At 26.1% G+C, this 26,737-nt stretch overlaps 3 protein-coding genes across 3 annotated transcripts; all 3 read right to left on the minus strand.

Annotated features, from left to right (window-relative positions):
- Window positions 1–3,233: 3,233 nt before the first annotated feature.
- OCT59_003487 (uncharacterized protein) lies at window positions 3,234–3,866 on the minus strand (the record flags this gene model as incomplete). Its single annotated transcript, XM_025311422.1, has 3 exons — window positions 3,234–3,571; window positions 3,670–3,711; window positions 3,779–3,866. The coding sequence occupies 3 exons, from the start codon at window positions 3,864–3,866 to the stop codon at window positions 3,234–3,236; spliced, it is 468 nt and encodes a 155-aa protein (XP_025171671.1).
- A 7,950-nt stretch (window positions 3,867–11,816) lies between these two features.
- Window positions 11,817–13,307, minus strand: OCT59_003488 (uncharacterized protein; the record flags this gene model as incomplete). Its single annotated transcript, XM_066145646.1, has 4 exons — window positions 11,817–11,854; window positions 11,925–12,356; window positions 12,756–12,810; window positions 12,885–13,307. The coding sequence occupies 4 exons, from the start codon at window positions 13,305–13,307 to the stop codon at window positions 11,817–11,819; spliced, it is 948 nt and encodes a 315-aa protein (XP_065996346.1).
- Window positions 13,308–13,915: 608 nt separating this feature from the next.
- On the minus strand, window positions 13,916–14,538 carry OCT59_003489 (uncharacterized protein; the record flags this gene model as incomplete). Its single annotated transcript, XM_025327357.2, has 4 exons — window positions 13,916–14,154; window positions 14,237–14,262; window positions 14,336–14,445; window positions 14,518–14,538. The coding sequence occupies 4 exons, from the start codon at window positions 14,536–14,538 to the stop codon at window positions 13,916–13,918; spliced, it is 396 nt and encodes a 131-aa protein (XP_025171672.2).
- Window positions 14,539–26,737: the final 12,199 nt, after the last annotated feature.

The following is a 26,737-nucleotide window of genomic DNA, read 5'->3' on the forward strand; positions in this document are numbered from 1 at the left end:
ACAAAAATAAGATAAGAGAAAAGGAAAGACAAAAAGGAAGATCAGAAGATCAATCTCATCAAAGTAAGGGTTTATATAAAAAACAAAAAACGTATCATAACAAAACAATAAACAATCACGTGATCTCGTGTTATAATACGAGATTTTTGTAAAATTATTTTCTAAAAATATTAAGTTTAAAAATTCCGTATACATTCCGTATGATTAATTTTTTCCGTATACATTAGTTTTTTTAAAAAATGTTCAAAAATGAATTGCTTATTAAATATACAGAATTTGTATACGAAAACTATAGAAACGTACATAAAATATATACAAAACGTATTCTTTCCATATCCATATTTCTTATAGGGCAAATATAAGACTCGCATTAACCTTTTAAGTGGAGATTTGCTTTTGAATATTATGCAAATACAACAATAGAACAAACTATCGGTAGAATTGAAACAAAATCAAAACATCAGAATCATTTGAATTTACAAATCAGTTGCCTATTCTCGAATTATTGAAGATATTTGTTGGTAAAATTAAAAGTATATTTCGTTAAAATCATGAGAAAGTATACAGGGAATCCATATCAGAAACGGTTTCATATAATCAAAAAATTACCGTGCGTGCTACCTATACTTTCCGCCCAAATAAATGGCCCATTCCATCCCATCCCAAATTTCCAAATCCCCCGAATCATTGACCAGCAAACAAATTTCCTTTTGAAAACTGCTTATAACCAAACTTTCATTTCGTATGACTCATGCGACATCACTTAAAACCACGAAAATTAAGTTCAAAATTTAGATTTTTTGAGCTTTCAAGGAAAAGATTAAAAAAGAGGAAAAAATAAAGTTCATTTCATCACGATTGTGACAAGTATCGCGCCTACACGCTGTGTATCAACCAGTACTGGTGGCCTTGTTTGGAGAGAATTCAAATACTAAAAATCTATGATTTTCTGAACTGTAAGAAGATTTAGTTAATTTAAAGCACTTTTTACGAAACAAAAATAAAATAACATTATATTTACATTTATTCCACTTATCAGATGGCTTACTGGGCGACTTCCACCTTCTGTGACTTAAGTATTTATAGAGAAAAGTAATATAAGATTAATAAAATATAACAATACTTTATAGTACTACTAAATAACGTATAATTTATTAATTACCGCGGGATTGGATTTATTCAACATTTTATGAATAAAAAATATTAAACAGCAATTCTCAGGAGAAGAATTGTTAATTCTTCTCTCTTTTATATTAAAAATTACATTACATTACAATTACTAAGATTATACAAAGTCTAATACCCTATTTGATTGTTTTTTTGATTTATTCCATTCTTTTTTTATTTTTTTGTTTGTATGCTTTCGAACCTGGTAATCACTACTGTTATATCAATTAATTTTCTTTGCTACTATTATAAAAATTCTTTGTACAAATAGAATACCAAGAAATTATGTTGGCTGTTACATTTCGGCAATACTCTTATAGTTTTTATTTGTTAAGAATTAAAAATAATTATAGAAGTTTCTCTGTCAATATTGGTTTAACAGGTAATCGTGATATACAGTATACTTTACAGAAACTTCAAGATCGTAGCGATGGCTTAATGCGCAGTAACTGCATATATGTAATTTCTTTACGATTACATAATGTGGTCATTATGTACTGTATTTATAACGCAGTTACTGCGCATTAAGCCATCGTTACGATCTTGGAGTTTCTGTAAAGTATTAATGCACAGTAAATGGGGAATTACTTTAGTCTTTATCTATAAAATTTTTAGAAAATTGATCACTTGTCTGGAACGTTCGGTTTTTTTAAGTTACTTTTATTTTTTAACTAATTTTGAATTGCATGGTTTACATGATAAGCCTTTTCCCTAAATGATTGTCAACTTTTTGTGTATCATTTGATAAACTCCGTTAATCATTTTGTATTATACCGCCGCCGAACATCAACCAATAACCATGAAATTTAGCTAAAACAGAAAAGGCAATATCTTTTTTTTTAAAAAAAAAGAAAGCTCGCTTAGAAAGTTAAATATTCTAGAAAATGTTCGGATATGTAATGAAAACGCCATTTCTGAACATGCATCGGACATTTTATTAGCACTTGGTAGTTGAAAGCAGTCTTTTTTCACATTCAAACATATTATCACTAGAAATAATATACGGTATTGTTTGTAATCTCTCGTTGATCTAAGCGTTACAAAGGAATGTTAATTTTTTTCCAATTTTGATAGTCTAAATTATTAAATTATTACAATACAAGTGCAGCTTTGGACGCTGAGCATTTTTAGGTAGTCAGATATTGTAATAACACACAAAAAAGCGGTTTAGTAAAGTCAATTTATAAATATCCAGGATAATACTCATTTTATCCTATTGCGAAAGAACTTACATGTTGATCATAATAGCGCTTCCCTAGAGGTTTTGATTTTTAAAGCCCAATAAAATACCAACCAGTTTAATCCGCCATTTTAAATTGAGTTTCACATAAACTGGTTACAACCGATTTACGAATCAAATTCTAGATGCTTCCATATATGTCGCAGTCAGTTTCTTGCACACTTAGGAATAGAAAATAGTATCTATTGCAGTCTGCTCTTAGCGTCAGTATACTCCAAGATTTCCAAAACTTCGAAATGGTAAGTTTCGTAATGAAATTTTATATATATTTTTTATTTATAAAAGAACGTTACTAATGTGATCATTTTCATAGACAAATTTGACAATTTCAAGGATTAGTAATATATGCCATTTTTAAAGAAAATGATAATTGTATAAGTTTAATTATTTTTTCAGTTTTTTGTTTTTTGATTTAATTTTTTGGAGGCCCTTTAGGCTTCAGTACAAGTATTTAGAACTCGGCTTGAAAAGTAAGTTTTGAAAAGTTTTTTTTAAAAAATTTGCTATTTATCACGCTAGTGATGGCATATGATCGTAAATTTAGGCCGGATAGTACATTATTAAAAAATAATTTTTTTAAATTTTATTAAGTGGCTCAAATTTAGTATATAAAATTAACAATATACATAAATTCCAAATGAATACAATATAAATTATAAACGATGACTATTTACTGGGAATGTTTGGGACGTAGCCCAGGATACATATTATTTTTTAATAAATATTGATATTGAAGAGTATTTTTTTTCATGATATAATTAGTATCTGCAAAGTACATTATACAAGACCAATGATTGATGCATTGTTTTTGTAAAGATATGCGGTCTTATTTTGAATCTCTGATTTTTTCACATTCATCGTAAGGTGCTTCATCAAGAGTTGCTTCGCCTAGATCACCAAATACGTGGAAACAGGTATCTTTGTTATAACCACCTTTATTTGAACTCGGACCATCATTAATGACGTGCATATCAACCCAGTATGTTGTAGTATTATCTAACGTATGATAAGTAAGAATACCATTTCTTAAATCCGCACCGTGTTCACCTATACCATCGAAGGTCCCACAACTGAAACAATAAAATAAATTATTATGTTCCGCATTTGGAGGTATATAAGTTATGAAGTTGTGTAGATAATCTTCCTGCCAAACACAACATGTATCTGTACATAAATAAAATTAAATTAAAATCAAAAGGAATATACATATATAATATCAAATCACTCATGGAATTTAGCTCAATAAAATCAGATAAAATTACCAGTATCTTGACCACCCCAATTCCTAAGTAGAACCTCATATGCTATATATATTATTAAATAAATTAAATCACTGTATTTGGAACTAATAAATATTTCAGAGCTTTTTACCTTTAGTGGCTGGCATCAAAGCTATGATATTCATTAAGCTACAGATGGTTACGATGATAATATAAGTGAAAGAAATAGGACGTCGCATAGTAAGTTTAATGTGTTTTTTAAAATAATTTTAATAATTTTTAATAAGCACTTTTCTTTCTTATTTATATAAGAAATTTGGAATAATCACGTTGTTAGATTGAATGAGAAAAAAATGGATTGTGAATAAGAAGAAAGATGAACACTTGCTATTGGATCATTTCAGGGGAATTAAGTTTCTGAAAGTATTTTTTTTATCCATTGATAGACGTAATTCAGAATCATACGAAATTAAAAATTTTGGTTATTCAAGATAATCAATAGGAAATTTCCTAAACTTTATCAAGTTTGGCTTAAAGTACGGTCTTTTTTAACCATATGACAGCATTCATTTTAAAGAATGACAATCCGATATCGGACCGGATGTTTCATTGAATATGTTCAATTATATTTTTTTTTCTATTTTATTTGCGATAGTATGATTTTGAAGTGGTGATCATCCTGCATGACCTTCCTTATTCATTCACTTTTTCGCTTAATTTGTAGTTTGTCCTCTGATCTTCATGCAGATTTTCATCTTTTTGGGAATGCACCATGTGAACTTCGTAGTTGAATCTTATAAAATAGCTATATAGCTATATAGCTATATAGCTATTGCTATTGCTATAGCTATAGCTATAGACGTTGTTATTGCAATATTGCAATATTGCAATATTGCTTCTTTGATATCATTAGAATAAAATTACAAAATATTCATTTTTGTGCCACTTTTACTACATATTAACTTGCGGCATCAAGCAATAAGTTTTATATTTGTATTTAATTTTGTTGATCGTTATTGATTTTCAAAGAAATAAAATATTCAAATATATTTCTTTTTTTCGTTAAAAAAATTAAAACGTGTAGATGATCATGCAGATCTTGTGATAAAAGTGTTAGACGAAATTTTTTTTCAAAAATTTAAAATTTTTTCTTTTTTTATAAAACATCATAAATTTTTTTTACATTTTTTTCTATTTGTAAGATTAAATATTTGGATATTACATAATTACAAATTAAATTTATAAGACTTTCTTTTAGAAAATAATGTGATATTTCATAAAAAATATTTTTTCTTACTATTTTTATTTTAAACTACTTGAATTTATAATTAATAAAAGAATTAATTTAAAATTCATGTTATTTCAAATTTTTGTCAACTCAGTTCTTAATTTTCATATTACATTTTTTTTATATAAAATTTTTTTAAATTAAACTTCTTTTCCAAATACATTATAATCTTCACTTTGGACAAATGAAATTAACTTTATTTATTAATTAAAAGTTGTTCAGGCAGGTTAAAACCACTTGAATATTAATTTTCATGAATGTAGGTGTAGTGCTTAGAGAAGATTGCATTTTTGTTGATGATATTAACTCTCTTTTCTATTTTTTAATTTAGAACATAATATCTCCACTTTGGACAAATGAAATCAACTTCATTTATTAATTGAAAGTTGTTCAGGCAGGTTGAAACCACTTGAATATTAATTTTCATGAATGTAGGTGTAGTGCTTAAAGAAGATTGCATTTTTCTTGATAATATTAACTCTCTTTTCTATTTTTTTTTAATTTAGAGCGTAATATCTCCACTTTGGACAAATGAAATCAACTTCATTTATTAATTGAAAGTTGTTCAGGCAGGTTGAAACCACTTGAATATTAATTTTCATGAATGTAGGTGTAGTTCTTAGAGAAAATTGCATTTTTGTTGATGATATTAACTCTCTTTTCTATTTTTTAATTTAGAGCGTAATATCTCCACTTTGGACAAATGAAATCAACTTTATTTATTAATTGAAAGTTGTTCAGGCAGGTTGAAACCACCTGAATATTAATTTTCATGAATGTAGGTGTAGTGCTTAGAGAAGATTGCATTTTTGTTAATGATATTAACTCTCTTTTCTATTTTTTTAATTTAGAGCGTAATATCTCCACTTTGAACAAATGAAATCAACTTCATTTATTAATTGAAAGTTGTTCAGGCAGATTAAAAGCACTTGAATATTAATTTTCATGAATGTAGGTGTAGTGCTTAAAGAAGATTGCATTTTTCTTGATGATATTAACTCTCTTTTCTATTTTTTTTAATTTAGAGCGTAATATCTCCACTTTGGACAAATGAAATCAACTTTATTTATTAATTGAAAGTTGTTCAGGCAGGTTGAAACCACTTGAATATTAATTTTCATGAATGTAGGTGTAGTGCTTATAGAAGATTGCATTTTTGTTGATGATATTAACTCTCTTTTCTTTTTCTTTAATTTAGAGCGTAATATCTCCACTTTGGACAAATGAAATCAACTTTATTTATTAATTGAAAGTTGTTCAGGCAGGTTAAAAGCACTTGAATATTAATTTTCATAAAATTTTATTTTTTGTAGCTGTATTAACTTTAAAACACTTATTACAACTTACGTCATTATTTTAAATAATAAGAATTAATTTATATTATTGGCTAATTATAATCACATGATACTAAGGATTTTTTTTATTTTTATATTTGATTTAATAATTTAGTAAAATATTATTAAAATCAAATTCATATAAATGCAACTAATATTAATAATTGTAATTTAAGCAGTAAATTCATTAACCAAATCGTGTAAATTCTATGCTTAAATTATGTAATTTCTGTGATCAAATCAATATAAATTCGGCATAAATTATGGTCAAATCATGCAAAATGATACATTTTTGTGATATGGAATTGTGCATTTTTCCGTATCCCTATATAGATTAGAAACATTATTTTTAAGAAAAAATTGTATAAAACCTTATTAAAAACATGATTTTTTATAGGTTTAATTATAATAAAATTTTATTATTTGGTAATATTTTACATACAATTCAATTTATTTATATCAAAAAATTTTTTTAATTATAAATGTTATGTTTGGGGGACGAAGTCCCCTGGCAAATCGCATATTCTAGTTTTTATACTAAAATTTGGCAAAAATGGTGATTTTACCGTTTTTACATATAAAAATTATGATCTTCAGTGGTGGATTTTTCGGCAACTACCAAGTCCAATCTTTCTGATTTTTTAAACATAAGCTATTTTTTAGTCAAAGAATTGATTTCTGGAATTCATTTGGCCGTAACTGCTCTAGTTAAAAAGTTAAGAATTTTGCCATTTTTAGAATTAAAAATGTCCGCCAATTTTTACTAATAATTAAGCTAAAAAAACACTTTTAAAAAGTGTCTCATGTCTCAAACTTTTAAAATAAATATAAATTTATTGTTGGGCCCACTGAATTTTTTAAGATTTTTTAATTTTTAGGGTGGTCGGATACTTTTTACCGGGGAGTGTACAATAAGAGGAAGTATCATTTCTTATTAATAAATATTTTTATTATTTTTTTCCCTACAAAAAATGTCTAATATTCTGGTCATGGAATTAAAATCATGAAAATTATTCGGATAGTTTAAATTTCGCCAAATCTACAAAAATTAGTATGTAATATGTAGATATAATGGAAAATTTTTTTATTAGCATGCCGGATTTAAAAACCCGCTCGTCTCATGTCTGCTGTGGCAAGCAATCCACCAAATATATAACTTGCATGGTTGTTTTTATACTCTTCCCTCTCTTTTTTTTCTTTCTTTTTTTTTAAAAAAAAAATTTTATTTATAAGTGAAAAATACAAATCATATCATAGAATAAAAGTTAAAAATACATAATTGTATATAATACATGAAAAAATTTAGTAGAGTTGCTTAATAAAACTTAATCATGATCTTAAAATTGGAACTGGATGCGATGAAATACAGGGTCAGGTGACATAAAAAAAGTAAAAGAGAAAAAAAAAGAATATAAAAATAAAGGTGAATAAAGGGGAAATAGAACTTAACTTGCAAGATGTTGATTTTGTTTGTTTCGTTAAACGTTTAAATGGTTCGTTCAAAATTACTAAGCTATTCAAGATTCGTTAACTTTTCGATTTTTTGAGCACCAAGCATTAAAAATAACGAGAATAAAAGGGGAGAAAGAGAATCGAGCCAAAAGTAGTGAAAATAAAATGAGGTCTAAAATATGAATAATTGTGATACAAGCAATATAATCATATTATTGGTTTCATTTCGTCTGGAAAATCAAGTTGTTCCCCAAGTAACACGGGTGGCCTTGTGTCAATAAGGGAATTGGCGTAAAGATATTCGAACATTCGAACTGCAAGGATACATTCAATTTAAATGACTTTCTTATGAATATGAAAATACATAAAATTATAGTTACATAAAATTATAGTTACTTTTATTTGTCGATATCTTCCATTTTCTGTAACTTTTGACGACGGATGATCGATTTGACATTTTTAAAATTTTCTAAAAAAAATAATAATAATAAATAAACAAACATTTTTTACAGTTACTAGTATAATTAATATACCATGATGAGACGATAGACTTCCATAATTAATTTCTTTAACGTCATGTTGACATTTTTAAGCTGATATTCGCAATCGTATTGACTAGCGGAGTTTAAATTTAGCTTCATCATATTACGAAAATAAAAAAAAAGCTCACTGTAAATTTTGTAAATTTTAATTGATCGTACGATTTTCTGAAACACGGTGTCATTTTATATCCAAAATGAAATAATAAATTATATTTATTCCGTTGGAAAAAAAATGAATCAGTAGGATTAGACAACTTTTATGATTGTTTAATTTCTTTCTTTTTTTATTTTCTTATTTTATTTTATTTTTTTTTAATTGTAAAATTATGCCATGCTTCAATGACAGTTTGATCAACATTCTTATCATGATTAACGTTTACTATTCAATACAGCATGTCATTATCACTGCTTTGTTACTATTAACAAAATTCTTTAATAAAATAATTTACCACAAAGTTATGACGGCCGTTACATCATACCAGCTGCACTATTACATCTAATAAAGAATAAAATTATCTTGATCGTTTTATTGATATAATTGGTTGGAAATAAAAATAATTATAAAAATTTTCAATATCAACATAACAAATAATTTTTTTTTATTGAAATAAAAAAAAAATCATAATAACTAATGTGATATATATAGATAGAATATCCAATAGAAAATTAAGAATAGCTTATTCTAAACGATTTTTTTTCCGATCGATATTTCATCATCCTGTAAAAATAAGTCGATCCGTTTTTTAAATTCCACCTTTTTTCCGTAAAAGGCTCATATTCCGGAATTAATAACCTTATATCACGGAATTTATCGAATTATTTACGTTTTCCGTGAATGAATCCGTGAAAAACTCATTTTTACGGAGTTTTTACAGAAATAACGGATATAGAACATTTGGAAACTTTATGATTTGTAATACTTTTGTAATTGTTTAAATTCACTTTTTTAGTTGTCATCTTGTTCTCACACCTTTTTTAATATGCTATAACTAAAGCAGGAAATAAATAAATAACGTAAATATAAACGGAAAAGAAAATATAAAAAAGGAGTTACATGATAAGCACAATAAGCCTCTTCTAAATATGCTTAAAATGATTGACAGCCATGTTGATTTCGCATTGTTTACTATGATAAATGCAGGTATCCATTTTAAAATAGAATATTTTAACATTGCTTTTATTTTTTTAAAAAAGGAAAAAAAATAAACATTCTAGGTATGAAAACGCCCATTGCTTTAACGGACTTTTCCAGGAAATTTCATATGAAAATTATTAGGTAATTCGGACTTTTTTAATAAGAATTTCAATTAGAAATGTACTATAGAAAGAAATTCATCACCTTGATTCTCAGCATACTAATACTTATGATAAAATAATAAAAATAAACTACCAATTTATTATTTACGTGTTTGTGTAACTATATTAAAATATTTTTTATATCCAGAAACAACGTTTCTAAAGCCGATGTTTGAAAATAGACTAGTGTAAGTGAAGGCAATATTTTGCTAAAGCTTCATGTTTATTGGCGTATTATTAGTTTTCTTTACTAGGGCTGCAGACTTTTTCTTTTTTTAGCTACGTCACTCATTAAGTCGATGAAAGGTTGTAACTTATGACATAGCTCGATATTATATCAATTATTATAAAATTTTTATGTGAACATCTGCAGTGACGTTATTTACATAACTTTTTACGGCAGTTACGTCGTAATAAATATAAAGGTTAAAAAAATTAAATAAAATCCTTTTTAACGGTAAAATTTCTAAATATAATATTTTACTCTATTGAAAATTTATTGATTATATTTAAATACGAATATATTTACATTTGTATTTTTATTAATGAAATGACATACAACTTTTTATTACAGATATTGGGAAATATCGCCACTGCATATTTTTTTTCGAAAATTATAAAACACGCCATGGCGCTCGACGCCATAGTTATATGATTTATGTATTTTTTATTTGTTACAGTACTTTAACTTTTATCCTATATTATTAGTAGATTAGCTAAACTGATTCATATAATAATTATATTCTACTTTGCAGTATTTAATTCTGCAGCATATACTTTACATATATTCTTATAGGGTTTTCAATTTTTTTTTATTTTACAATATTTGCTAATTGAATCTTTTTTCTGACCATTTTCGAGGGTGCTGAGCAATTTTGATTAGTACAACTTGTTTAGTTTAGACCATAGTTTTTGAGAAAACGCACACTATGGCGTTGAGCGCCAGTGGTGTGATTTAGTGAAGTTGATTTTTTTCTTTTAATGATTATATTGTTTCAATAAAGGTAAATAAAGGAAAAAATGCTAAGAAATATATAGTTTCAGCAGTAGTGGTATGATTTACAAGTTTTCTAATAAAATAATTATAGAATATAAATCCTGTTTATTTCAAAATTAGTAACTTTGATAAAAAAATATAATAAAAACGGTTTGTAATAAAAACTTTTTAAGGCCTTTAAATATTGTTTCTTTTGCATAATTACAAAATAAATGTGGCTGATGGAGTTTTTACTTTTTGGAGACGTCCTCAACGTGACGAGAGATCTACGATTTATACTTATTTGAAATTTTCAGGATATATGCACCTATAAAATTGGAGTCGTAACAAAACCTACGTTTCATTCGTTTCCAAGGGTATTTTATTGTGTAACCCTACCGTTGTTCCTTGATCGATCAATGTGACTCATACACAACATACAGTGAAGTCTCGAATCAATGAATCAATTGAATCATCGTATATTATACTATTATATTGAGGTTTCAAGTATCTGCGCCAAACCCTACAAAAAATTAAATGATCATTTTTCGTTTTTATTTCCGAAGAAACTCAGGCACGTGATCATTTTTCTGAAAAATTTTTTATAGGGAAAACGATGGCCTTTTCATTCTGATAAAAAAAGGAAAAAAAAGCTAATCATGTGACTAAAACTTTTAAATTAGTTTGATTGGTACGCTATTTACGCTATTTGAACGATTAAATATAATTTTTATGATAGTCATGTATTATACGTATAATAATTTAACAAAATGTTTTTTTGTTAAAAATATAATTTATTTACATATGACAATAATTTTACTTAATAATTAAATTTATTCATTCCGGTTTACCATGCATTAATTATTATTAGTCCAGTTTTTTTCTACGAATGTAGCTTTTTTATTATTATCATCAAATCCAAACCAGCAAAAACATCCTTGGAAATAACCCAACGTAGATATTCCATTACATATTCTATTTCTTAATTCAAACCACAATTACCACAATTATTCACATAATAAAGACCTATAAGTTATTTCCTTTTTCAATCCACGTAAACTATAAAAACTAACTATTATATAAGTTAAATTATTGCCTTTAACCTCTTTAAAAAATATAATCTGCCTTAAAAAATTTATCCTACATCAATGTTAACGACTATTTTTTAAACCATTTTCAAACTAAAAACCCTTAAAATCTAAATCAAAAGCCCTTCTCTTTAATTTCTTGAACATCACGTGAATTATTTAAGTCAGTAAATTAATAAAATTAGTCATTAAAAATATTTTATCTTTACACCTTCATTCAACAAATAGATCAACTAACTGTGAATCTGGAACTAAAATAAAGCATAAAAATTAGTATTTAAGACATAATATATTTAAATCAATACAATAAATATTTTTTACCTTCTGCTTCTGGATCTTCGATTTGAATACCCTTGGAGTTTTTTGGTTCATTATTATTATTAAAACTCATCATACGACTAACATATATAGCTCCAGGATGAAGTGTTAAAGTAGTTTCTCGCTGTGGAAAATTTTTATCTGAATTTTGGAAATTCGTATCAATAAATTCCTTATACATCTTTATATCCTTTGTTTTCTTCGAATTCTTAGAATGCGATAGATCATCATAGAATCGCCAATTTCTAATTTTTTGAAGTATTTCTTTTGATGTAGGTCTTTTATCCGGATTTGAATCAAGACATTGAATTACCAAATCAATATAACAATGTGGTGTTCCTTTACCTACATTTGGTCTTAAACCACTGCAAATTGCTAATACAAGTTTTTCATCATGTGGTACATTTCCATAAGGTGGTTTTCCAGTTGACACCTCTACCATAATAATACCAAAACTATAAATATCACTTGCGAAAGTATATGCTTTTCCACATAATACTTCAGGTGCTATATAAGGAAGCACGCCACATACAGTTATAGAATTAGGAGAATTTGAATTACCACCTAATTGTTGTGCAAGTCCTAAATCAGTAATCTTTGTATCAACAATTCCGTCGTAATAAAATTGAAGTATGTTTCCACTATGTAAATCTTTATGAACATAATTTCTCTCGTGAATAAAGTCAAGATTATGTATAATATTAAGTAAAATTACTAATTTATCCTCCCATCGTAAATTAGAATAATTTTTTTTAAAGTAATCTCTCAAATTTCCATGAGTTGCATATTCTAAAACCATCATAAATTCTTCTGTATCTGGATCTTTTGTTATACCATAAAGTTGCGTAATATGAAAATTAGCATAATTACATTCATCATGTATTCTTATCTAAATAAAAAAATTCGCTCATTATAAATATTTATTACAAATTTAAATTATTTTGAAAAAATAAAGTTACCTACCTCATTGATAAAAGCTTTCATATCTGAATTTTTAAGTTTTTTAAGTGCAACGATAATAGGACCAGTACGAGCCTTTTCTTTATCATATTTTGGCGCACCTTCTCTCCATATAGCTGAGTAAATTATAGAAAACCCACCTTCCCCAATAGGTTTAATATTATCAAACCTATTAAACGGTATCCATTCTAAATTATCATAATAATGTAATGTTTGTCTTTGACTTTCACGGATAAATTCATCCATTTCAGTATTTTCACTTGTTTTTCCTTCTCTTAAAAATCGACCAGGATCACATTTTTTACACCACGCATATCCAGTATTTGCCTCCTTACAATCAGAACATATGCCAAAGTTTTCAATTTGTTCTCTCAAATCCTTAGAAAAAATCTTTTTTATTTTATCCTTCGTTTTAAGATCGTCCATTATAATAAAAATTTTATAAAAGATACGACGGACAAAGGAGGAAAACTTTATGAATAAGCCCCAAAACTAGTTATTTAAATCGGAGTTTATTTCCGTTGATTTGACTAAATATATATTTGTAATACAAACGTGTTTTACATAGATAGAGATTTGATTGTGTAATTTGATTGTAATAATTCCTGATAGAAATTCATTCATTTCGTATTATGTTACACAAATTAATAAAATTTATTATTGATAGCTAGAATTATCAACAAACTAACTATTCTTTTTTTAAAAAAATAAATAAATAAATTCTTTTTAAAAATAAATAAAATAATTAATAAATAAAATAATTTTTTAAAAATAAATAAAATAAATTCTTTTTTTAAAAATAAATAAATAAATTTTTCTTTTTAAAAATACATTGTTTTTTTGATATTTACAAAAATTCATTATATAATCCTATAAAATATATAAGTTGGCTAACTGGGGTGAGTGTCGGAAAAAGGGACCAAATTGTAAAAATTTTTTTTTTAAAAAATAATGAATGTTCTGAATCAAATGCTCAAATTTACATTGATTGGTCACTATACTAAAAATTTGTTTTTTCATTGATTTTGCTAATTCTAGCACTTACCCATTACTAAATTACTAATCATAAGATGACAGTTCGTGTTATGTGAATCAGTAATAGGTACAGTATAATAATTTATGCTACTAGTGATAAAAAAGTTACACGTAAGAACAACAATATACTTTTGCACAGTTCCGGATTCTTGTTTCTTTTCTTCAATTTTATATTTTCCTGGAGATTTTCTTTTCAAGTTCCAAAAATTAGTTATTGATTTATTTTTGGGACAGTATACTAATCAAAGAAGCAATACAGATTATTAAATTGATATTCAATTATCATTTTTTTTTTTGAAATGTAATAATAATTTACTTACATTGTGGATCGAGATGATTCTTCCAACTATATTAATAAATTATTAAAAAAAGATCAAATTTTTTTTAAAACCAAATATTATTTATTATATTAAACTTACTGGTGTGAAATTTGTTTTGGCGTAAATTGCGGCATTAATTCACTAATTCTTACAAACCGATCGTCAAGATGTCCCCACATCTTCATATGGTACCTGATACGCTTATTTTCCTATAAATGAAAAAAAAATATCTTAAAAAATAATTCATTATTTTAAAATTAAAGAAATAAGTAATAACGTACTTCATCATTAAATAGCGGCATTTTTATTATAATAATTAGAATGATTAATAAAAAGAGCATGTATTGATCAAGAAAGAAAGAATGGGTTTAAAGAAGAAATAAAAATTGAAATATTTTTCTTTAAAAAAAAAATGAATTTTTTTGACGGGGTTTAAATCAATTATTTCGATCTGCAAATTTTACACATTCAATTTTTTTCATTAATAAATATTTATTACCTCTTTTGAAATATTATCATATAAACAAACATCATTTTTAATGAAATTCTGAATTCTTAAATTCTTGAATTCTTAAATTCTCAGATGATCACTATCTGCAATGAATTAAGGGATCAACGTCGCACACTTGTTTCAGGATTTAAAATTGTATATTTATTTTGCAGCCTTTAAATTTAGAAGTCTTCAATAAAATCAAGCCTAATGAGATGAAGGGCATCTTCAAATTTCAATTTCATTATTTGTAACACTTGATTAGGAATTAGTAAGTCAATATACTAATATTTTTGTTAAAAGTGTATAATAATGTATTATAAGTTATAAATCAGTTTAAAACATAATATTTTCTATATTTCAAATGAACTGATGTCTGATGTATAAAATACATTAACGATAGATAATCTTCGTTATTTTATGTAGAAAAAAATAATAAACGTTAAATCATCATGATAATCACAAGATGGATCATACATTCATTCACTACCAAATCGAGATCGACGTCTTTCATAAGTAAAATTCAAGTAAATAGGGTTTTGAACTATTTTGGATAATAAATGAACTAACAATGGGAATGTCAATATTATTAAGGATCAAATGTAAACGATGATTACAAAACGTAAATATTTGGTGATCTCTAAGATCCCTTTGTCTTAATTACTTTTTTTGTAAATCATTTACAAGTTTATAACAGGTTTGCACATTTATAATCATTCCTACAATGTGTTGATCACAAGATGTTATTAAAATTTAGATTTATTTGCTCCAATGAGAAACAAAACATCTGAATAAAGTAATTCAACTGAGTAAATGAAAAGGATTAGATAATATGTCCTGAAAATACTAAAAATTACGTAACATTTATCTCACTATTTAGGATAAATCGGACCGTGACTTCCGAAGGGTAATATTCATTCCAATTAAGATTTTTTTTTCAAATGAAGATTTTATGTATAAACAATGACGCTATATCGGATACAATTGATGTTAGGAGAATTTATTATCTGTTATTATATGTGGATCCCTATGACTAGTAGCATACAAATAAAATACGGGTTTTGGACTATTTAGGATAATAAATGTTATTATTGGATGTCGATGACCAATGTTTTTTATCCCCCATCCAAATAATTGTATATATTATAAATCAAATGTTAAATGATAATGTTTGTAAATCACAAGACGCAAATATTTAGTCCCGATTGACTTCTGTAAGGATCGACATCCCCACACAAAAAATGTTTAAATTCTCCTGAACACAAAAATTACAAATTTTTAATAGTTTATTAATGTGACTATGCTAAAAAAAAATTGGATCCGTATTCCGTAATTTGTGATTCAACCATTGTATGGAGGATTAAATTATCCTAATTTGTTCATATGAAAAGTCGCAGATGTTTCGTTTCATTGGGGCAAATAAATCTCATCTTGTGATCAAATGTTTATATTTTAAGTATCAAGGAACAAGTTAGGTAATTTGTATTATTTATGCTTATTATATATACCGTAAATAGTTGTAAACCTGTAATTTAAATGTTTTTTACAAAAAAAGTAATTAAGACAAAGAGATTTTCGAGATCAATTGCATACAAATAAAAAGAAGTAAAAACACGAGTTTGGTATTATTTAAGATAATAATATAAATATAACAAACCAATAATGGGAATATTAAAAATATTAATTAAAGATCAAACGTAAATAATGACGTTCGTATAGCACAAGATGTAAACATTTGACTTCCGTAAGATCGACATCCAGTCTCCTGAATTTCAAATGAATTTGCCTTTATTAAACATTGTGTTCCTATAACATCATTATGTTTAGATCCAATTGTACGTATTTAAAATCTTATCATTTTTTAAAATTTAAAAAATTCTATTAATTTTTAATTTAAATGTATCGCGGAAGTCAACTAATTTTGGGGATCGATTCTTATCATGAATGGTCAAATATTTGTACCTGTGATCATTGACTATTGTATTGAGGATTATAATTTGTACAATATACGTTTTATTTCCTAAATAGTTTCAAAACAAGTATTGTTTTTTTATAAAATAATAATGATGAAAATTATCATTATGAATTATAAAATCTTTTTCATTCACCCATATGGAAAAAGCGTTTCAAAGTTTCAAAATTCTGCAATCAATTATATTATTCAGATGTTTTATTTTTATTGGAGTGATTTCAACATCATTTTGTTTACATTTGATCTTAATAATATTATTATATTGAACAAATTTAGTAATCTATATTAATGAAATGACGCAAACTTGTAATTTTATGCAAAAAAAGGTAATTAAGACAAAGAGATATTAGATGAATTGTGTAAACAAATAAAAAATATCGTTTTTTAGAACGCAAAAAAATGTTCAATTTTTAAAAAAAATCTAGTGATAGATCAATAGAATGATAAAATTCTTTTTTCAAAAAATTTTTTATTTAAACACACACCTCTCATTGTTAAAAAAAATATCGTGGAAAAATTCTTTCCATAAAAGAATATGCCGCTATTCAGTGACAAAGTATGCTATTAAATATCTTTAATTATTTATTTCTTTTTCGTTATATTAACAAAATGTTCTTCTACAGGACAATAAGTGTTTCAAGTTTCTCATGAGGTTATGGGGACGCTATAATGATCGTTTTGTAAGGATTAGTAGACTAATGCCACGATATACGTCAAAACAACTTTCTAACCAGTATGGATTTTATTTAAAATATATTATTTTTTTTACTTACGAACTTTTTAACATTTTATTTTTTTTTAAAAAAAAAATAATTTAGTTGGAGAAATTATCTCAATCCAAACTGTAAGTAAAACTTTTTGTCTATCAATTTCTTTTTTTTATTACATTGATTTATTATATGTATGTATGCATGCATGTGTTTCGATTAGTATGTAATCAACCCCTAGGGGATCACGAAAAAGGTTACGTTATCGAACTAGCTCAAAAATATCGAACACCAAAATACATCAAATGGAAATACGTAATTCAAGACCTGTATGTACAATTTGGAAAACTCTACGCCGAAAACCAAGTTAAGAATTATTGGAATTCGAAAAATAGAAGTAACTCGTATGACGTTAACGACACCTCTTTACGGCTTCCTCAACTCCACAATGATACAAAATATCGTTATGAATTTATTATGGAACGTAATTATAAACTTAAACCTAAATTTAATGAACCTTATAGAATGAGGCCTTATTAAATTTCTTTAATATTAATATGCATGCGCAGCTACGTAAAAAGTTAATTGAATGCTTATCCTTTTTGACTGGGCTCAAAAAAATCAAAAAAACTTAAAAAAACTTAAAATGTACAAATATTACAAATCACGTTCTTCTTCTTCATTGATAAAAAGTATTTATTTAATGTTATTATACAGCTGACGCAATATGAATATGTAAATAATCTTCATCCCGATAAATGATCATTTTTCTAGTTTTATTCCGATGAAACTCTTACACGTGATCATTTTTCTTTATGTAATTATATGTGATTATATAGTATCTTTTTAATAAATTCTTTTTAATTCTTTAAATAAGATATTTTACCGCTATTCATTGAATATTAAAATCATGAAAGGAACTTCGTATTAATTTATTTTGCTTCCGACTCTTTTAAAAATTCCATTCTGGCAAATTTATAAGGTACTGTAGATCATAAATATTTACCTTCAGGTAATACGTATGATCTTTATTGACGTCATTCGAAGTTGAAGATCAGCTATTATCCTACATATTATCCGCAATAAATTTAATAGTAATTGTATCCGAAGCGTAAGTGTACTGTAGGACTCTTCTGAATGTCCGTCACGCCGCGTCTATTTACCAATCACGCTTTTTTGTTTACATTTATCGCTTTTTTATGCAATTTAGTGATTATACATTTTTTTATCAATTGCTTCGGACGTTCCAACGGTTCCCGTTACTCAGTAATAATTAATATTAGACCCATGAAAATATTATATTATCACTGCCTAAAGTATGTGTACCCATGTTATAAGAACCAGGTATAATATATAGTACATTAAAATACTGTATTGTATACCCTTCCTTTGATGCTGGCAAATTACTAATACTTAATGTATAATTTACGGGTTATTTAAAATGATCATGACATTATGTACCTACCGTATTACAGTATACCAGACTTTCCTATTTTATATCTGATAATTTGTTATTATTATAATTTTTCTAGTATTTATGTTTCCTTAAGAATGTACTCTATGTTGAAGGCATCACTTTAAGATATGCTTTAAATTTATTCAAGAATAAAAATTATTTTTTATTAATTATATTTTTACAAACTGAGTCAAAAAACTGAATCAATTGCATAAATACCATATACTCATATATTAATCTTAAATTACGTCATTCTTAATCAAACCACTATCCCAACTAATAAAGTTCATTTATAACATAATAAGAAAAATAAATAAATAAATTTTAAATAAATAAATCTATTTTGTAATCGGTCTCATTTCATCGGGATTATAACCGCCGCTATTAGAGGAATTTTGGTAATAGTTTCCTCGATTTCTCCGCAACGTTTTAAGATAGATATATATCGCATCTGTAAAGGATTTAAATAATTAATATAAAAGCTTTTTTTTTTGAAAAATTAACTAAATATATAATATTATATTTACTCAAAATTCTTGATTGTTGCTTTTGAAAAAATAGAAAAATAAATTAGAAATAATTATTAAAATTTATAAATAAATAATTAATTAATAGTTCAATTTACCATCCTGTACACAATTATTAATTGAATGAATTTTTTTTATAATTAAAAAATATATAACCGCTGATTTGTGTTATAATTAATTAAATACAATATATATATGCATATACCAATTGCATAAAATAATATAAATTTCTTATAGTTTCTATCATACATGAAACCTATTGGTTTCTGATTTTTTGAAATTGAAATTTAGAGAAAATTTCTTCTCCCTTTTATAATAAAAAACTTCCCTACATTACTATAAAAATAAAAGAATAAATTTATATGAATTAGAAACAAAGTTCAACGCCTTTTCCGGTTATGATTCAATCTTTTACTTTTTTCATTTTGTAAAGCAACACGATATAAATTTCTTCCGCTAATAAGGCGTTGATTGTAATTACGGTTTGATAGATTGTTAGCTAATTTAAACCAACAAGTTCATTCTTCAATAATTAACGTTTATTTTATCAGATCAGAGTGACTTTGTTATAATTCTAGTTGTAATTATTATTAAACCGTATTATTTCTTGGATAAATATAGGACGTGCCTTAGTAATAATAATAATAAATCTTAGTAAGAAGATACATTTTAATTCCTATTACAACTAATAAGAATAGAATTATTGTGTCTGTGTGTGAGTAGTATCGGTCTTTTATTTGATTATTTTAGCGGTAAAAGGTTGATTAGTAGGGGTTTAAATTTGTTTCGCTTTCAATTTTGATGCGGCTTTTACCGGTGATTGGCAACTGAAACCTCAAACTCCGACGGAATTTCATATATATATGAAAAATAAACATAAAATGTTAAAACTTTATTATTTTTAAAGAAAAAAAGAGCGGAATTTTTGACCGATCGATAATATTTTTATAATTTCTTTTATTTTCCTTTTCTCTCTCTCATTTATAACAATAACAAGCCGAGCCACTTACTAAAAATAAATAAACGATTTATTCATTAACCGAAGACATTTTTTTTTACAAAGTGAACCTTATTTTACAAAGTGAATCTTCCATATTATTTTGTTTTTTTTTCATTACACAAATAAAAAAGTATATGTAAAATGCCGATCCATTGACATTGATTGTATTTTTGTCAATTAAACAGTAGTATTAACTTAAATACATTAATAACGAACGTATTAATTAAAAGTACATTATTTATTATAAATAAAAATATGTATCACTTAGTTTATGTTGCTTATATGAATCCGGGCGTAACGGAATTATTTTGAAAAAATTATACTTGTAGAAATTGTGTATATTATATTTGATTTTAAAAATTGTTGCGCACATATTTATCATAATTTCAATGCTATATGATTGAATCGCCAAAGGGAAGGCTGTAGGAGTGTAGGACGACAAAATCGATTCTAAAACTACCGATTCGTGAAATACCGATTTGATTCAAATCATTGCATCAAAAATAAAAGATCTGCAATATGGCCAGATTTAATTCTGTAATATAAATTTTGCCCAAATTATCGCCGATCATAACTTCTATATAGAATTTTTAAAACAAATATATATGCAATGTGTGTGTACAAGAAGCCTTGTAATCGTACATTTTGGCAATTAGTTTTTTTATTTCTGGAAAATAAAAGAAGTAATGAAAAATTTTCCCAAAAAAAAAAATTTTTTTTTTATCATATGTATAAACAAATTATGTTATTCGATATATATTTCCTCAAAAGATTAGATTGATTTCATAATTACAATTTCTAATGCAAATTCTCGCTCAATCTCAATTACTGTAATCTTTCAAATGAATGAAGCGTTGTATGCAATATAACGAGATATATATATATATATATCATTATTTTTGCGTTCAAATTTAGGTTCATAAACATTTTCTATATAGAAGATAATTATTAACAGTCAAATTGCAGTAAATGTAATAATTTTATTAAATGAGTTTTGCTAACTTGCCCCTGGGGTTTTTTTTTGGAAATTTGGGCGAAATTATATAATTATATAAAATTTACTAATAGGTTAAATCACCCTGGGTTATAATTAGTCTTATACTAATTTATTAAATATTTAAATTTGTGCAAATCTTATAGATACTGTAGTTACTTTTATTTAAATTTTAGTCATTTATGTTACATGTATCGTTTCTAAAGAAAAAATATATGCGAGACATTTTTTTAATACACGTTGATCAAAATACTCTTAATAAAACTTGACGCATTTGTGAACCCAAATAAAATAATGTAATTAGTACTGGCAAAGGAACGCCTATTCACGGCATATCAATAACAGTTAGAATGGATGAAATTTAATTATTACTACTCAAAATTAGAGGCCTGCATGGGCCGAAAATAAGCCACCTTGCACCGGGCTGGAACATGTAAACCCAGGTTCGGGCTTATAAGTTTTTGCAAAAATTCAACCCGGACCAGGTCCAACCCAATGTAGGCCTCTAGCCAGAATTAAAATGGCTATTTTACAGGTTTTTTTTTTATACAATGATGGATTCTTGATATTTCATAATTCTGGCTAAAATCATTGACAATGAACAGGAAAAATTAAATTTCATATGTTATAATTCTGCACTCGGATCACATAAGCAATATGTCAAATAATTTATCCATAAATGTTTGTTTAATAAATAACAATCGACTTTAATTGTATTAAAAATTTTGATCGACATTCTTAGTATCATACCTGCGTAATGCAAAATCACTTTGTAATCAAGAAATTCCTTCGGATAATGGAAAGAATATTAGGAGATAACCTTATCAAAAAGTCCGCTCTTTTTTCTTTAAAGAAAATAAAATTTTTAACATTCATGTTTGTTTTTTCTTATAAAAATTCCGTCGGAGTTTTTGATGCAGTTTGTCAATTTTAATATTAAAATAAAATCGAAACATTAATTCTAACTCATTAATCAATCTTTACCGCTAAAATAATCAAATAAAAGGTCGATACTTCACATGGATCTATTAATTTTATTTTTTTTTAGTTGTATTAGAAATCGAAATAATATCTTCTTACTAAGATTCGTCATAAATTTATTCAAAAAATATTATAAATATACGAAGTGATACATTTCGAATTCTATTATATACAACTAATAAGTTAGAGAAATGTATTTACATGATTATCTATTAGTAATATTTAACGTTTAAATTAAGCAAACAAAGCCTGATTGACAAACATGCTGATCTGATAAGCATTTGATCATGATAGTAAATTAGCGAACAATCAGTCAAAACTGTCAAAACTTAACTCCGATCATTAATATGAATTATGTCATGTTGCGTCAAATTTTAAAAGTAAAAAAGAAGAGATTACATTGAACTTTGTTTTAGTATTGCTAATTTTTTTCCATGGAAATATCTCAATTAATATACATTTATTCTTATTTTATAGTATTATGAGGAATTTTTTAATATAAATAGAAGAAAAGTTTTCTCTGGTATTTAAATTAAATTACTTTATCATTTATTTGTTTAAAAAAAATATATATATAATTTTTTCAAAAGGAGAGAGAGATGATCAGTGATAGACGATCGGAAATATACAACAGATTGCTGTGTAAATATAATTTTATATATTTATTTTTTTTTTAAAAAAAAAAGCTTTCATATTAACTATATTAAATATATTAATTGTATCTTTTAAAAGTTATTTTTATGCATAATAAGTATTTAAGATCCCTAAGATCTTTTAGAAAAAATAAGCGGGAGAATAATTCTATTTCTGCCACTTATGATTATGATCCTGATGAATGCAAACCCGTTTAGGGTAAGGACTAAATTCTTGATCCCATTTCCTATAATTCTATTTCTAATTTATATATTTATAGGTTCATTTAAGATATCCAACATCAATCGATAATATGCAATAATTTCCTTGATAACCAACCACTTATTATTAAATATGTATTAGTAGAATATATTTTCTGTTATATGGTACTCATCCATTTATAAGGTTATTAACGTATTAACGTTAGTTAAGTAAAAGTTATGTATCTATAAGACTTAATAATTATTGAGAGTAATTCATACATATCAGATATTACATGATACTGCAACAATAAATTATGATTTTAGTAATTATTTAAATTCATTAGCAGAAGTTCCTTGATCAGTTATTTCCAGAGGCTAAGTAAAGTTATAAATGGTTGGAAATGCTACATAACACGGCAATAAGTTTTAAAGCAGTACAAATAAGTAGCTTCGTTTACCTAAGAAAAACGCTAATGGAGTATTTTTAATATTTTGTTCAATAACACCGGAGCGTAATCATGTAGAGAGTTATCTATGATTGCATTGTATATACAGTATACCAACTGAATACGTAAAAAAAAAGAATTGCTAATAAAACATTAAAGAATAATTTTTGAGATGAAATATATGAAACTTGATTTAAATAAAAAAAATAAATTTATTCGTAATCCTTAGATTTTGATTTTCAAGAAATTTTACTTGCAAAAAGTTATTCTAAAAATACATGATTTACATTTCCTAAAACAAAACACTAAACTGTTCGCCATCAAAAATCTGTATATACTATAATTTTAACTGAGATTGGCACAGAATTTATTATAAACAAGATTTTTTTGATGGAAATTCTATCAAATCTTCACTAATAGATTTCAGTGTCGAACAACTCGTTGAACAATTCCTCTTGGGATTTCTTAACCCAAGGCTTGAGATCCTATCGATGCATTATAAATAATAACTTTTATCGCTAATACAGTTTAAAAGCATCACGTCAAAATAAACAATATACTTAAAGCCTTCTCTTTTGTGTAAATGTTTTTAACAATTACTTTATGATTCTGTAAATTAAGTAGAATTTTCTATTTTTATTTTATAATATATTAATGAACTTTGAAAAAAAAAGAAAAGAAATTAGCGTAACGTATATTTTGTTTAAAAAAAATGAATTTACCTTAATCAAATCATCATAAAAAAAATCGTGAGACAAGAAAATGTAAAAGGATATTTGAAGCGTGGAAAAAATAAAGACGTGGCTTATCAAAAAAGTTACACCAAATTAAATAGCACGTCAAAAGGTTTTTGCCATTTAGCACATTTTGAGAAATACTATACACGCTAAAAAATTGTAAATTGTAAAAATATAAAATTTATTATTTTTATTAAACCCAAAGTTGTACCGGAAATATAAAAGAATAACATAGGGAGAAACTTTAAAATAGGAATTAAGAGTATAATTTATTATTCTATGATAGATCGGGCACATAAAGCTAACCTGCCAGTTTCTCCTTAATGTCTAGTCCCTTTGCTACTAGTCCTCTACTAAGTAAAAAAAATAATAATAATAATAAAAGAAAAGCAAATAAGAACAGTACATTAAAAAAATTAGTTAACAAAAAAAGCGTATGTATCTACCGCAGCCGCCTCATCAAAACTATAATAATAATTTGTTTGGAACTGTGACATTTTATTATAGAGAACGCGTGAACCACATGAGTATATAGTAAAGTAGTATGGTACGATATAATATAATAAGTAAAGTATTATCAGGTACGATCTAAAAAGCAATAAAGCACAATACCGTCCGTACAATTATTGATTTATTTGGAATTTTAAATACCGCCTATGTATGAGTCTCATACACATAAATTATATAATTCATCGTTATAATACATACAGTATATGAATAATATGATCTATTTTTAATAATCGTGGATTTAATTTTAATCACTTGAAAGCATAAAACTCTGGCCCAGCATTAGGAGATTGTTTCTAGAGAATTACTAAATAATCATAAATCTAACTTTCAGACGTTATTTTGTTAAATAACTTACTAATTTCTAACACACTTCTGGAATAAAGTTTATACCGACAGTCAAACCTTTATACGGGATATATATGAAATATAGTTATATAGTGGGAAAATAAAATTTCAAGTTTTATCGGTATATCGAATATGAGTTAGACTTACTCCTATAATTATTTATTGAGACATCTCCGTTTAAAAGTGATCAATATATTATTAGTCATGATGTCACAGAGTCGGATATTGATAAATTACGCGATATATCTCTGAGTTACTCATATTTTGAATTAATAGTTGCGTAATTTTGTGTATACCCACTGATTATTTTTTTCTATAAATAAACCACATTTTGGAATTTTTTTTTATAACGAGAGATATAATATCTCTCTAATAATATCTCTAATAACTCATTTTTTTATAACGAGAGATATAATATCTCTCTAATAATATCTCTCTAATAACTCATTTTTTTTATAATATCTCTCTATAATATCTCTCTCTCGTTTTTTTTCTCGTCTTTTTTTTTATAACTCGCATTTTTTTTTATAATATCTCTTTTAATAATAATTCTCTCTTTTTTTTATAATATCTCCCTCGTTTTTTTTTAATAATATCTCTCTCTCCATTTTTTTTTTATAATATCTCTGTTTTTTTTAAAAAAATCTTATCCTGGTGGAGAGCATGTCTATGCTTTGGCTAGTTCAATTCTAGTCTAAGATCTTGACGCCCATATTCCTGACAATATCTAGGTTTTATATATCTGGTCGTCACGCATACCGAGGTATCTCTCTCGTACAAAAAGAGTTTGTTTTGCAGTTTTATTAGTAAAAACGCCCATATTCCTGACGATGTCTAGGTTTTACATCTGGTCGTCACGCGTAACGAGGTATCTCTCTCGTACAAAAGGAGTTTGTTTTGCAGTTTTATTAGTAAAAACGCCCATTATCTCTGGTGATGTCTAGGTTTTACATCTGGTCACCAGCGTAATGAAGATGGTTGAACTTCTAGACCATATGTATAGTATAATATACATAATGTGACTGTAGACGACCTTGGTTTATTGGAAACGTGATAAACCCATAGCATATGCCCCTGTCTCCCGGCTGGTCAGCCATAGCATCCCTCTGAGTTTGCCGATTGGTGTTTGAGGTCATAGCTCTTGTAGGTTCATCCATACTTTAAGGTGTTTCTCTTCTTTTTCTGTTTCTTTTCTTTCTCCTATGTGTTTAAAAGATTAAGCAAACAGATATTTTTTTAAATCTTATCCTGGTGGAGAGCATATCTATGCTTTGGCTAGTTCGATTCTAGTCTAAGATCTTGACAATCATATTTTAATTTTTTTTTTTTTGAAAACGAATATTAAGAAGAGGATCTTTAACAAATTTAGGGCAAAAATCATTTGGGATTTCAATTGAATCCACAAAATATATTTATATAATTCCCAGAATAAGTGTGCGATTATTTCGTTTTGTTTATTGAAAATGTACAGTCGGTATGTAAAGAATAATGGTTTGATTG

The sequence above is a fragment of the Rhizophagus irregularis genome, chromosome 11, assembly GCF_026210795.1.
Source record: "Rhizophagus irregularis chromosome 11, complete sequence".
Taxonomy (NCBI): Eukaryota; Fungi; Glomeromycota; class Glomeromycetes; order Glomerales; family Glomeraceae; genus Rhizophagus; species Rhizophagus irregularis.